Here is a 14,429-nt window from a genome sequence, read left to right as displayed (position 1 = left end):
CGGGAATAAAGTAGTGTGTCACAAAGATCGGCTGGCGTGGGTCACTAAGGTCGGCTGGCTTGGGTTGCCAACATTGGCCAGCATGGGTCCCGAAGGTCCGCCGATTGATAAAAGTGGGTCCCTGGAAAAAACGTTTGAAAAACACTGGGCTACCTGACCGTCCATGAAAGTCGGGAGCCTGAAATTTCAATCAATTCTTAAGTCAGTGGGAATCTGACTTTTGGCAGCACTTTGAATTTTCTGGTATGCCAACGATGATGCAACGACTGGCAGGAATGAAAAACCCTACCTATACATCCTTATTTAAAAATTAATTTAGAGTACCCAATTCATTTTTTTTTCCAATGAAGGGTCAATTTAACGTGGTCAATCCACCTAAGCTGCACATCTTTGTGTTGTGGGGCGAACCCCACGCAAACACGGGGAGAATGCGCAACCTCCACACGGACAGTGACCCAGATATGGGAGCGAACCTGGGACCTCCGTGTCGTGAGACTGCAGTGCTAACCACTGTACCACCGTGCTGCCCTTTACATCCTGATTTCACCGATAAATGGACTGTCTCCAATTGTTATATTAATACCCTTATGCCATCATTGGAAGAGATGGGGGAGGTCTTGCATCATAGTGGTAGCACTGCTGCCTCTGGACCAGAAGCTCCAAGTTCAGGTCAAACAGCAGGACTTGTTGGCTACAGAAGGAGCATTCATTCCATAGCAAAGGTTCAACTGAATCCTTCCACCACGTTTTCCCAAATGGAAAAAAGTGTGGGTGTGACGATACTATAGAAAAATTTAATTTTTCTTTACTCACCCTATAAAGTTTGTTTATCATTTTGTAGAGCGCAGTTTGATCGCCTCTCAATTTCAGTCAAATTAATTTCTCTACTATTTTAGAGGACGCTGTTCACTTTACACAATTTAGTGTTTCTTTACAGTGGAGAAAGGAGGTTGATACTGGAGCTTAGTTATCATACTCCAGTACTTAAGCCCAAACAGTAAAAATTACATTTCCATTGTGCAATGTAAGTAAGTGCAGCTGAACTAGCATCGGTTGACCTTTAAGACCTAGCATGCGAGTATTTGGAAGAGAAAGACGATCAACCTAACTATCTGGCCTCAAAACACCATTGATTGGGCTGTTTCTGAGATGGATTACATTTCAACAAGAGCTCAGTTATGGTAATCAGCTGCTTGCAAGTTTCAACTGTTGACAAGAACTTACTGTTCCTTCGGAGTGGGCAGGTGCAGAGCTTTGATATTATACCACTGTAACTTGTCCCCATTGTCAAACCTGTAGCTGTACATAATGATCACAATAACATTAATCATTGGAAATATTACATGTAGTCTGCAATAACAACCGTTAGTATATCATTTTTATCTATTAGCAGTAAAAGTTCTGGGAGCTTGGATGTCATTATGACCTGACTAAACATGGTTACACCCCCTTGAAAATTGCATAAAGAACTTGAATTCTGAGTGTGGAAGTGCCGGTCGCTGAAGATAAGCTGAATTATCCTTAAGCAGTGTTCTGTGGCAGGACAGAAGTTTGAAGACTATCGGATAAAAAGTAAAAGAATTGTTCATCGCTGTTTAAAGATGGACAAGAGAAAATTAGCTTTGGTGTTCACACAGACACACTCTCCAGAGGACATGGTGAGTAATTTTATCAAAATGTCACAGTAAATGCATGTAAAATTCTGAGAGGTGCTGATGATTTGGGGATTTTGGTTGTTGTGAATTGCAGTCTCTCTCTGTGGAATTTAAGGTATTTCCAAACTACCAACCAGTTCCTGTTAAATGGAGAGCTGCAGTGTTTATATAGTGGGTGAAGACTGTACTTTTTTGCTTGAGTTCCAGTCTGAGAAAGTCTCATTTCTGAGTCGGCCATTTTCTCTCTTTCTCCCCAGGCTGTCACTAACGAAGGTGTGAGTCAAAGTGACAAGAATGTGGAGCGAGGTAACTGGTCCTCGAAGACTGACTACTTGCTCTCAATGGTTGGTTATGCTGTGGGTCTCGGAAACGTCTGGAGATTCCCTTACCTGGCTTACAGAAATGGAGGAGGTACTGTCGGAAAATCCTATAGGGCAGAAAAAGTACAAATAAAAAAAACACTTGACTGATGAACATAGCAGGACCAGAATATAAGGGGATATATTGGGTAAACATATGTTCGTGAAAAATGTTTATGTCAGGGGTGATTAATGGTACAGCAGTAATATGCTCAGTGATCATGGATTTTATTGCTGACTTTAACAGAGTGAGTGGGTGAGGAAAATTTAGCTGGGAGACAAAGGAAAACTCACCAATTTAAAGAAATCATTACAACACTTCCTTTAAATTGACACTTGTTAATTTATTACTTCTTACTGTCTTTGATAGTTTGAAGTAGTGACCTTTACCAACTTAATTGAACAATGAGTTCAGTTAAATAGGAAAAGGTGGCATATCAATTACTCAAGGTGGGAGCATTGTTGGCACAATCTTGATCTAAATCTGAAAATATTTGTGGTTGTACCTTGGGTCGTTTGCATTCCAAATATCAATAGTAGCCTTGGAGTGTAAATCAAGATAAAAACTGACCCCAACAGGAATTGAAATTAATATCTTGGAATGTTCTATTGACGGCGGGGTCTTCTGATCTCGCCCCTGCCACAGTCAATTTGATTTCCCACTGAATCCCCCCCACGTCCCAGGGAAATCCCGCTGGCGGTGGGATAAGAAATTTCTGTCTGCATGAACAGCCAGAAGATCTCGCCAATATAAATGTGAGTAAAAGCAATTTTTGACTTCTTGGCATAAAAACATCTACTTTTCACAGAAAAGACTTGCCGTCTTGAACAACCTCAGCATATCTCAAAACACTTTAGAGTTGATCAGTTACTGTAGCAGGGAAAGGCAAAAACCAATCAGCATGCAGCAAAGTACCAAAAAAAAGCAATGGGATATGAAAAGGTATATGATCCACACAAACCTATGAATTAGGAGCAGGAGTAGGCCATTCGGCCCCTCACACCTATTCCACCATTTCAATAAGACCATGGCTGATCTGACTGTGGCCTCAACTCCACATCCCATCTGCCGCAATAGCCTTCGAAACCACCTCATTTTGTGATGCCAGTCGAATGGCGAATACTGACAAGGAATCCAGCAGTGCTTCACTACTCTTCTTCAGAGAGTGCCACGGAGGCTTTTATGTCATAGGGCAGACTAGGGTTCATTTTAACATCTCATCCAAAAGACAAGTCCAATGGTACAGCTCTCCTTTAGTACTGCATTGAAATGTCAGGCCAGATTATGTAAAGTGTAAATCTGGTGGCACTTTTTACCTGGTGGCACTTTTTTACACACACATACCCTTTGCAAGAACGGACTCCATCAGCCACAGTGTTCAGCTTCTTGTGCAGTTGAGTATTGGTTAATATTGAAGTTGAGATAAAATCATACTCCATTAAAAATTATTTTTTATTAATCATTGTTACTGAATTGCTAATGAGCATTGGAAGAGTTTAAAGTGTTCCATTGATGGCAAAAAGAAAATGACATTTCATGGACAGGGCCGCACGGTAGCATGGTGGTTAGCATAAATTCTTCACAGCTCCAGGGTCCCAGGTTCGATTCCCGTGCTGGGTCACTGTCTGTGTGGAGTCTGCACGTCCTCCCCGTGAGTGCGTGGGTTTCCTCCGGGTGCTCCGATTTCCTCCCACAGTCCAAAGATGTGCGGGTTAGGTGGATTGGCCATGCTAAATTGCCCGTAGTGTAAGGTTAATGGGGGGATTGTTGGGTTACGGGTATATGGGTTACGTGGGTTTGAGTAGGGTGATCATTGCTCGGCACAACATCGAGGGCCGAAGGGCCTGTTCTGTGCTGTACTGTTCTATGTTCTATGTTCTATGTAGGTTGCAGTCTGTTCATTCCTTAATTGAGCAGGAAATGTAGCATCAGTTACCCAAATGCCAAAAAGGTTGAAGTGTCAGCAAATTATTACCTCAGGCAATCTATGTTCTCATCAGTACTTTTTAAAAGTGATTACATGCGCTGAATGTTTCTTTCAAAGAATAAAATATAAACCAATCATTAACCTGTCTTGATTATGGAAGAATTGTGTTGGGAAATCCATTGCACTGATTTAAGATAAAAAGAAAGGGACTTTTTCAAATGGAAAAGATTCGTAGCAATCAAGGCATTAAATAGAGTTTAAGTCAGAAATACCAGAGGCAAAATTAAATCAAATACGATTACACAGCAATTTGGAGGAGTATGGTGTGTAATGTTTTTAAGCATGATGTAAAGATAGTGATCTCAGTGAATCTGATTATTGACTATTGCTCAATGTGCTTGCTTAATAGGCACCAAAGCAAAATAAGAGTTTGTATCGAATGATGCGAATATACCATTTAAATCACACAAAGGCAATGTTGTTGCACATTAAAATAATAAATCTAGATATTGGTTAGTGTGAGTCAGTGCTGACAGCATAAAATGTTTAGACTCTGTAAAAGAGAGACTGACATCACTGAATCTGAGAAGATATCTATGGCAAACTTGAATTTTCAGTCATTCATTATTTCTGATGCTCTTTCCAATACCACCTCTGGTGCTTTTTGTGTAGTGAATGTAAGAGTGCAAACGTGTGGAAATATTAGGAATAAATCTGCTGCAATTGTTCACGATTCCTAAAAAGGATTTCAATTCCAATGTATTTTTGGGGGTCGGTGCTTCCTTAATTACTTTGATCTGCTCCTCCTTAGGGTGGAACCCTTTGGGTCTACCCTAAATCCCTTAAGTACGTCACTTCATGAGCTTGGAATGTATGTTTTCTCTTTTCAGTCTTACTCTGGCCTACTCAAATCTTTTCAAACTTCTTCAAGATTTGCTAGGTGCTCCTCTTCAGACACTGTTATCAATACATATCAGTACATCATCTAGATAGGCAATCACCTTCGATAGGCCTGTAGTAAACTTTCTATTATGCGCTTGGAAAATTGCACATGCAGATGAGACTCTGAAGGGTAGCCAGTTATACTGGTATCGGCTTTTGTTGGTGTTTATAGTGACAAATTCCCTGTATGTTTTGTCTAACTCTAATTATTGGTACATGACTCATATCAAGTTCAGTGTAAGCTAAGCCTCCTGCTAATTTAGCATATAAAACTTTAATTCTTGGTGTTGGTTATCGGTAAAATTTGGCTGCTTGATTCATGGTCAGTTTGTAGTCCCTGCACATTCTGATGATTTAGTTTGGCTTCACCACTGGCACGTTAGGAGACGCCCACTCCAAAATCGTTTGATGGTACCTAATTCTTCTATCACTGGAGTTCAGACTCAACCTTCTTATTTCTGGCATAGGGGTTGGGTCGAGCTTAGAAAAACTTGGGCATGGCCTCAGGATCCATGTAAATCTTTGCTTTTAGGCCCTGTACCTTAGAATCAAAGAATTGGCAGTGCAGAAGGAGGCCATTCAGCCCATCGAGTCTGCACCAGCCCTTGGAAAGAGCACCCTAATTAATCCCACACCTCCACTCTATTTCTGTAACCCAGTAACCCCACCTAACATTTTGGACACTAAAGGCAATTTAATGTGGCCAATCCACCTAACTCACTTGGAAATCCTCCTGATTGTTTTTGAGATGACACAAAAAATTCCTTAGTTAATTTGGAATTAATTCTAGCTAATTTAATCTATTTTAGCAAAGCCGATCCCAGTTCATCAGACTTGCCCCTTAGCCCCCAATACTAACAGGGGAAGTTGAGCTGACTGGTGCCAGTAGCTTACAAGCATTGTGGTTGTTCTAGGATTCTATGGCTTTGCCAGTAGACATGGTTAGCCTGGCCGGCATGCTTCTTAGTTTCACCTTGCAAACAATGAAACGTTTGTTCATCTCCAACTGCAGGGAAGGTCCCAATGTTCACCTCCAGTCTAAGTGGCTGACCTTCTGCCATGAAAACAATAGTTATTGGTGGCATATTTCTGGCTTCTATGTTCTTCAAACTGTAAACTTCAGATCTGTTTTCAGAGGTATTCTTAACACTGTATACTGCCGTTGAAGTTTGTTCTTGATGATCCTCTGTGGGCTCTGTCTCGTCTTGCATTTCCTTCTAATGTATCCCCTTCGATTGCAGGCACAACACGTAGCTACCCTGAATGTGGGGGCTGATCTCCCCCCACAACTGTAACATTCTTCATAGCCCCTTTCTGCGGACCAAATTCCCTGTATCTCTGCACTTTCTTTTGCTCCAAGCCTCTTTGCCCATTCGTATTATAACCTTCAACTCTGCTACCATGACTGCCAGCAGCTTCCTTCCAAACCTGGTGGACCTCATCTGCTTGCATGCTCTGCAATTCCATTGCCTTATTTTTAGCATTTTTCATGGCCTGGGTGACTTCTAATGCCTTCTTTAAGGTAATCTCTGCCTCTCTAACAATCTATTTTGTATGGATGTGTTGCCGACACCATAAGACCGGCCTGCCTCTCAACATGTAATTGAGTGAATATTCAAACTCGCATTGTTGAGTCATTCGTTTTAGGTAAGCCACAAATGCCCCAAACAGCTTCGCTGGGGCGCTTGTCATTGCATTGAGTTTGTATCATTGCATTATTATCACTGGCTTTGTGTGAAAGTGGTCCTTGACTAATTCTACAAACTCCTTGAAAGTTTTGGAGTCAGGGGCATCTGGAGAAGTCAGACTTTGATTCAAATCATAGATGGGAGCCCCACAGACCATTAATTACATGTTGATTTTGAACCCCCCCCACCCCACCTTGATTTCTTAAAAAAAATAGGGGCAGTATGATGGCGCAGTGGTTAACACTGCGGCCGCACTGCGCTGAGGACCGGGGTTCGATCCCGGTCCTGGTTCACTGTCCATGTGGAATTTGTTCTTTCTCCCCATATCTGCGTGGGTTTCCTCTGGATGCTCCAGTTTCCTCCCACAATCTAAAGATGTGCAGGTTAACTGGATTGGCCATGGCAAAATTGTCCATTGGTGTTCCATGGCTAGGTGGAGTTACAGGTTTAGGGGGAGTAGGCTTAGGTGGGATGCTCTTTCTGAGGGCCGTTGCATACTTGATGGGTCAAATGGCTTCCTTCTAAACTATAGGGATTCTATGATTCTATGATAGCCGCTTATTAAAGTTAATAACTATATACAGACCCCCGGGGGTCATGCACTAGGTGCAATTGGCAGATCAGGTCACAAGACCCTCCGGGAAAATGCCCCCTTAAAGGGGTTCACTACCACACTGCTGATGCTGGTGATCGAAATAAAAACAGGAAATGCTGGATAATGTCAGCAGTTCTGGCAGCATCTTTGGAGAGAAACAAGATTAATGTTTCTGATCCAAATGATCCTTCTACAAAAATGAGTCCTGCATTTTCTGTTTTTATCTAAGTTCTGGGTCACTTGCAGACATTTTAGTGTGGAGTCAGTGGGGGGGGGGGGGGGGGGTGACAGAGGAGAGATAATAGGGAGCACATAGTCAGCACATGACAATTCTTGGAGCAGTGCTATAATGGTCCTCAGTTGCTTTCTCTTGTTCCATTTCTTAAAGACATGGGCCAGAGAATTCTCTGTTGGGATTCTCTGTTCCCAACGGAAGCACATCCGCAGGTTTCCCAGCGCCGTGGGGTGGCTTCAATGGGAAATCCCATTGACAAGCAGCGGGAATAGAGAATGCAGCCAACAGCGAACGGCATGTAGCTGAGAAACTCACGGCTGGGGTCCAGAGAATCCAGCCCATCTTTAAGTAAAATTAAAAGGGGGCGGCATGGTGGTCAGCACTGCTGCCTATGGTGCTGAGGACCCGGGTTTGATCCCGGCCCTGGGTCACTGTCTTTGTGGAGTTTAAACATTCTCCCGTGTCTGTGTGTGTTTCATTCCCACAACCCAAAGATGTGCAGGATAAGTGGATTGGCAATGCTAAATTGCCCCTTAATTGGAAAAAAGTATTTGGGTACTCTATATTTATTTTAAAAAAAGGAAATGTTAAAAGTTGCAGAAAACTTTGGGCCGTGATGGGATCTTTTAGTTGGTGATTCTGAGTCAGCATAATGACATTGGAAAATAACATTTAAATTATACAGCAGAAAATCTGATTATCCGCCAGCTCATTTTATTATAAGTGTAACTGAAAGTTTCTTTCTGCTGCTTTGTCCCCTGTGGTCATTGGATCAAATCCCAACTGGAACAATTCCAAGTAATTACAAATAATAGAGGCTTTGCCAAGGTGAGTGCAACTTAAACTCAGCTATCAGTACCTGTAGATATCAATCTTCCTTTCAGGTAAGTCCAGATCTAGCAATGTTTTTAATTTTCAGTTAATGTTTGGGAGCCTGTGTTGCTATCGTTTTAAATTGTCTTTTGTCGTTCAGGATGTTCTACGCTTGGAATTGTTTTCTTTTTAATTTGCGTTGGTTGGTGCCTTTTTGAAGTGAGATAAAGCCGCGGGAATGACCTTCTCTGCTGCGCCCAGTGTTCAATCTATGGACAGAAATTTACAGCCTATCGCGGCGGGAGGGATGGGCTGTAAAATATGGTGTGTCTTTCTAAAGGCCATTGATTTCAGCAGATCTGGAAAATCCCACTGGCAGGAAGGGCCAAAAAGTTCTGTCGCACTTGAAAAACTCCTGCTGGAAAGCTGTCACTCCATTCAGCTTCGAATAAATTATATAGTTACAAAGAATTTGAAAACAGTAGAACTTGAAAAACATTGGTACTAGTTCAGAGAGGTTTCATTTTGACATGTATAAGACCAGTACAAGCCCTTTCTAATTTTTATTTATTTTTTTCCTTCTGGAGAATTCTTTTAAAGTCACTTGACGACAATGATTGTGCTTTATGTATTTCAGACCTGCCAGTGAGACGAATACAATAGGATTAGACCCTGTTCCGAATCAAGAAACGTGACTACGTTTATATTGTGGCAGGGGTGGTGGAGGGGAGGGAAAAGAAGCAGAGCAAGTAATATTCTCCTATGGGATCAAATAACAAAGACAAACAGTGTTAAGATGAATTTCTGAGCTTTCACACCGAGTTTACACGCACAAATCTGGTCAGTCCAAAATGGAAACATTCTCATTCAATTTCCTTTTGTTGTATCTTCCAGGTGCATTTCTCATTCCCTACATCGTCATGTTGATATTTGCAGGGATGCCTCTGTTTTTCCTCGAATGCTCTTTCGGGCAGTTTGCCAGCCGTGGCCCTGTTGCAGTGTGGAAAGCTGTGCCTATCCTGCAAGGTTAATGTTTACTCAGCAACACAAACTCGGTAACAGTTTAAATGAGTCATAGTGCTAAAGGCAAATTGACCCAGAGCTTGCTGGCAAAAGGTTTAATGCGCAGCAGAGTTATTTACGTGGAAATCATTCAGCAGTTTTCAGTGAGGAAAATAAACCCTCTGTGCTACAAATCGCCTTAAATTGCAGGAGCCAATGGCTTGCTCTCACAGCCATACTGTAATTTTTGAGAAATTCCTGCATTTGCAAATTAAGTATCCATTAAAATGGCCACTGAAAGATGGCCCCTGAAAAGGGCGGCATCATGGCACTGCTGCCTCACAGCGCCAGGGATCTGAATTTAATTCCAACCTCGGGTGACTGTGTGGAGTTTGCACGGTCTCCTCGTGTTTGCATGAGTTTCCTCTGGATGCTCCGGTTTCTTCCCAGTCCATAGATATGCAGGTTAGGTGGATTGGCCACGCTAAATTGCTCCTAGGTGTCCAAAGTTTAGGTGGGGTTATGGGGATAGGTGGGGGATTGGACCTAGGTAGGGTGCTTTTTTGGAGGGTTGGTGCAGACTCAATGGGCCGAATGGTCTCCTTCTGCACTGTCGGGATTCTTTGAAAGATTTTTTTCTTTTTTAAAATATAATTTTGGGTACCCAATTCATTTTTTCAAGTTAAGGGGCAATTTAGCATAGCCAATCCACCTACCCTGCACATCTTTGGGTTGTAAGGGTGAAACCCACGCAAACACGGGAGAATGTGCAAACTCCACATGGAGAGTGAACCAGGGTGGGGAGACCTCGGTGCCGTGAGGCAGAAGTGCTGACCACTGCGCCACCGTGATGCCCTTCTATGAAAGTTAATTACCACCTGAAAGAGGATATTTATGTCCTGCAATGCCAACTTAACTTGTGTAATTCTCTGATCTCGCCCTCCGCCATCCCACTGCAAGTGAGAATGGAGAATTTGACATTCCAACCAAAAATCCATCCTGTTTCAGTGGGATTGGGGAATCCCAGTCACGAGCAAGATCGGAGAATCCCTCCAACCCAGATAGTTAACACTTGATGTTGTGGAGCCTCATTCCTGCAGCTATTAATTTGTTCCAGGTCTTTATATTTAAATTTAACATTTTTGCCTCTTCTTCCTTTTCCTTTCTTTCTTTGTTTTCTTTCTCCCGCCATCCAGTCTTTTATTCCCTCACTTTATTTCTCTTTCTTTATGTAATTTGGCTTCAGTTCACCCTAATTTCCATCAATTTGTTTTATTCTCAGTCCTTGAATCTCATTGAGTAAAGAGGAATATTGTTGGGTCGCAAATGTCCTGTCGCCCTCATCACGTCATCAACATATACTTCCGTTGCTATATAGCAAAAAAGCTTTAAAGCTGAAGGCAAACAATGTCTGTCTGGAGATGCCCCACTCCAGCAAGTCCTGGGTCATTCATGTGCTGATTATATTTTCCTTATCAGGCAGAGGGTGCAGCTAGACTTTCTGATCTGCCATTTACTGTTCTGAGATACGTCCTTCTCTCTTGGACTCAAGGCATGTGACTTAGTTCTTAGACAGACTGCAGGCAGATCCTGGTATCTGCTTAACACTTGTTTATTAGTATTACATCTAAATAGGTTGCAGAGTAGGCACTTTTCTCCTAGGCATCTTTCCAACCTTTCTGTTTTGCTTTGGTTTGATTTGGAACTTTGAATTGTATTTCCTTGGGCATTATTTAATTTTCCTGCTCTTGGATTTAACACGTAACTGACTGATGTCAGTGGTTTATCATTATCTATGTCATACCTATCCCATATATTAACTATTTACACTACACCTCCCCAATGTAAACTGTCCTACATGTTAACAATGTGAAACTAACGGCTGTAACTTCTTTGGAGTGGCAATCAGCATTGGATTGCCACTCCTTGCCAAATTACTTGCTTCAATTTTCATCCGAGTCTCTCTCTCCTGGCCTTCCGACTCGGGTTTTGTGAAATCCAGGTAGTGCAGCTGGTCCCCAAAGCCCAGTGTTGAAGTCCAGCTCCATCAGATTAAAGGACGACAGAGGGCGGGATTCTCCAGCTGCGCCTGTCCAGTCACTGGAAATTCCCACTCAACATCAATGGACCTTTACATGGTACCTGTCCTGCCCGTGGCGCCCTTGTGGCGTGCGCAGTGGAAGAATCCACTCTATAGAGTCTAACAGATGACTGACTGATATCAGTGATACATCATCCTCTATGTCACACATCCGTATACCCCAGCTGTTAACCCTTTATACTATATTTGCAATCTGATCTATTGTACATTTTACAAATACAGGTACAGGCAGTGAAGAGACAGATACGCAGGGAAAACTTTTCCTCTCTCAGTTCAAATGTGACCAGATATTTGACCCAATAATGGGAGAACCCCAAGTCAGTCTTTACATTATTAATGCTGACATTGGTTTCATAATTGCATTGCTCCAAAAAGCAATAAATCAATTATATGAAGGAGAAAATCAAGCCTCAGCCACCCATTTTGAACCTGCAAAGAGGGTAGACAGCAATTGAAAGTTAAAGGGTGCCACAAGTCCTTTTGCTGGTCACAACTGACCTGAAGCAGCAGCCAGTTGGGCGTTAGGCTGGTTAAATGTGCAAATCTAAATATCGGACGTAACTGCAAAATCTAAGAAATGGGCAGAGCACTGGCCACATACCCTTCAGGTGTCGGGTAGCATAATCATCAATCAAAGTAGACAACTTGAGCAAAAGGTGGTGCGGGAGATATTTTGAGCTTTTTTATTGTGTCGCCAGGAGAAGCAGGATTTTGGTAAGATGGTAGCGGTTAGAACAATGACAGCTAATGGGTTGTCTTCATTTGAGCCAACCTTCTGAACATGTGATCAGGAAACTCCAAACCCCCATCCCTGCTGCAACAGGAGAGTCTGCCTCCTGTTTGATCAGCTTTCTAGCATTAACCGTGCTCGTAAACTGGTCAAAGTTTGGGAAGCTCTGATTTAAGAAAAGTCAGGGATGGGAATTAACCCCTGTGGCATTGGTTCGGATATTCTAACCCAAGTTTTTCTCTCTCTCAATCCATTTAAAGGTGTGGGGATCACCATGGTCCTTGTATCAACACTTGTGGCCATTTACTACAACTGCATCATTGCCTACAGCCTGTACTACTTGTTCGCCTCCTTCCAATCCCCCCTGCCGTGGGCAGACTGCTTCAGTTGGTGGGGCGCAGATGAAACATGCAGCAGGACTCCGAAAGGTAGCGTGCCTTTTGTTTTGCTAACTTTTATATTCTGGCTATGAGATAAGGAGCATCTTTATCAGATTGGAGGGAAATAGACAGTGATGTTCCCCAGGGAGCAGAATGAAGGCCACTCCTCTTTTGAATATAAATATTGTATGGTAATAAACTTCAAGAGAATGCATGTGGTGCATTTTTAAAAATTCACGAGCTGGGCCAAATGTTTATTGCCCATCCCTAATTGCCTTTGACAGCCATTTCAGAGTCAATCACATTGCTGTGGGTCTGGACTCACATGCAGCCCAGACCAGGTAAGGAGGGCAGATTTGCTCCCCTAAAGGGTTTTCTTTGACAATGGTCATCATTAGACCTTTAATTCTAGATTTTTATTCAATTCAAACTTCAATATCTGTCCTGGTGGGATTCAAATCCTAGTCTTCACAGCATTACCCTGGGTCTTTGGATTACTAGTCCAGTGAAAATACCACCACACCAATGCCTCCATTTTTGGAGGGAAGCACAAGGAAAGTCAATGTAAAACTACTTGATACAATTTTGAAGGGAAGTCTTGTGGGCAACTTTAATGAACTATGGCTGTGAATCAGAAGCTCTGGGTTCAAGGTACAATCCATGATTTGACTGCCAAGGAAAGTCTATTCTTAATGTGGTCAAACAGGTTGAGTATGAACTTGCAAATTCTTTTGACATATTCCAACGGCAGGAGATAAGAGTGGGAGAGATCCCTGGTCATCCATGAAATGATGGAGCCTTTACTATCACTATCCAAAGCCCGACAATACAGTGTGCATGTTGCCGTAGCAACATGAACTCCCTGAGTGAACTGAAACACACCATCACCAAAATTTTGAAGGGAGCTCTAGGATTCACCTACACAAGGTGGCAGCAAAATTTGATATAGCTCTTTCAAAAAAATAAATGGGATCTTGTGATTTATAAATAGAGGGTCAGGCTCGATTTTGTAGTGAGCGTGTCCCCCCAACCCTGCATTAAAAATCAGAGTCAAGATCACCTCCACAGGACTGGGAAGCCACAATCACATTTAAGTTGGTCATGTTAATTGGCTCACATCAAGGCTTCCGTCCCCATCTGGGAAGATGACCCCACGGCCACTGGGAGTCGTGGTTATTGTTGGATCGCATCAGTTGCCTTTCTGGATCAACAATCAAAGTGTGAAACCAAGGTGAACCAGGGTGGCCTTGCCTGGGCAATCAGACAGGCCTTGGGAAGAGCATCTGGAGGTGACCTCGCCATTAATTGGTTGTTTGGGCAGCAGGGTAGCATGGTGGTTAGCACAATTGCTTCACAGCTCCAGGGTCCCAGGTTCGATTCCCGGCTTGGGTCACTGTCTGTGTGGAGTCTGCACGTCCTCCCCGTGTGTGCGTGGGTTTCCTCCGGGTGCTCCGGTTTCCTCCCACAGTCCAAAGATGTGCAAGTTAGGTGGATTGGCCATGCTAAATTGCTCTTCGTGTCCAAAATTACCCTTAGTGTTGGGTGGGTAGACTGGGTTGTGGGGATAAGGTGGAGGTGTGGGCTTGGGTGGGGTGCTCTTTCGGGGAGCCAGTGCAGACTTGATGGGCCGAATGGCCTCCTTCTGCACTGTAAATTCTATCATTTATGGGCATCAATTGGCCCAAGGATATATTTTTTTATCTATTTACAGGATGTGGCCATTGCTGGTTAGGCCAGCAATTATTGCCAATCCCCAATTGCCCTTCATAAGCTGGTGGTGAGTTGCCTTCTTGAACCGCTGCAATCCTTGAGGTGTAGGTACATTCATTATGCTGTTCGGGAGAGAGTTCCAGATGTTGCCCCAGCGACAGTGAAGGAGCGGCGATACATTTCCAAGTCAGGGTGGTGAGTGATTTGGAGGGGAACATCCAGGTGGTGGGCTTCCCAGGCATCTGCTGCTCTTGTCCTTCCAGATAATTGTGGTTATGGCTTTGGAAGGTG

At 43.0% G+C, this 14,429-nt stretch overlaps 1 protein-coding gene across 2 annotated transcripts in view; it reads left to right on the top strand.

Moving 5' to 3' along the window:
• Positions 1–1,292: 1,292 nt before the first annotated feature.
• Positions 1,293–14,429, top strand: part of LOC119952358 (sodium- and chloride-dependent neutral and basic amino acid transporter B(0+)-like) — a 66,967-nt gene continuing 53,830 nt past the window's right edge. The window contains exons 1-4 of one of the 2 annotated variants that reach the window (XM_038776049.1): positions 1,293–1,658; positions 1,913–2,066; positions 9,110–9,241; positions 12,309–12,476. In XM_038776049.1, coding sequence (XP_038631977.1) covers positions 1,602–1,658; positions 1,913–2,066; positions 9,110–9,241; positions 12,309–12,476 — 511 coding nt within the window. In that variant the 5' untranslated portion in view covers positions 1,293–1,601. The other variant, XM_038776050.1, reaches the window with a different exon arrangement.

This window comes from Scyliorhinus canicula, chromosome 17, assembly GCF_902713615.1.
Source record: "Scyliorhinus canicula chromosome 17, sScyCan1.1, whole genome shotgun sequence".
NCBI classification, from domain to species: Eukaryota; Metazoa; Chordata; class Chondrichthyes; order Carcharhiniformes; family Scyliorhinidae; genus Scyliorhinus; species Scyliorhinus canicula.
This window is presented reverse-complemented; position numbering and strand designations above follow the sequence as displayed.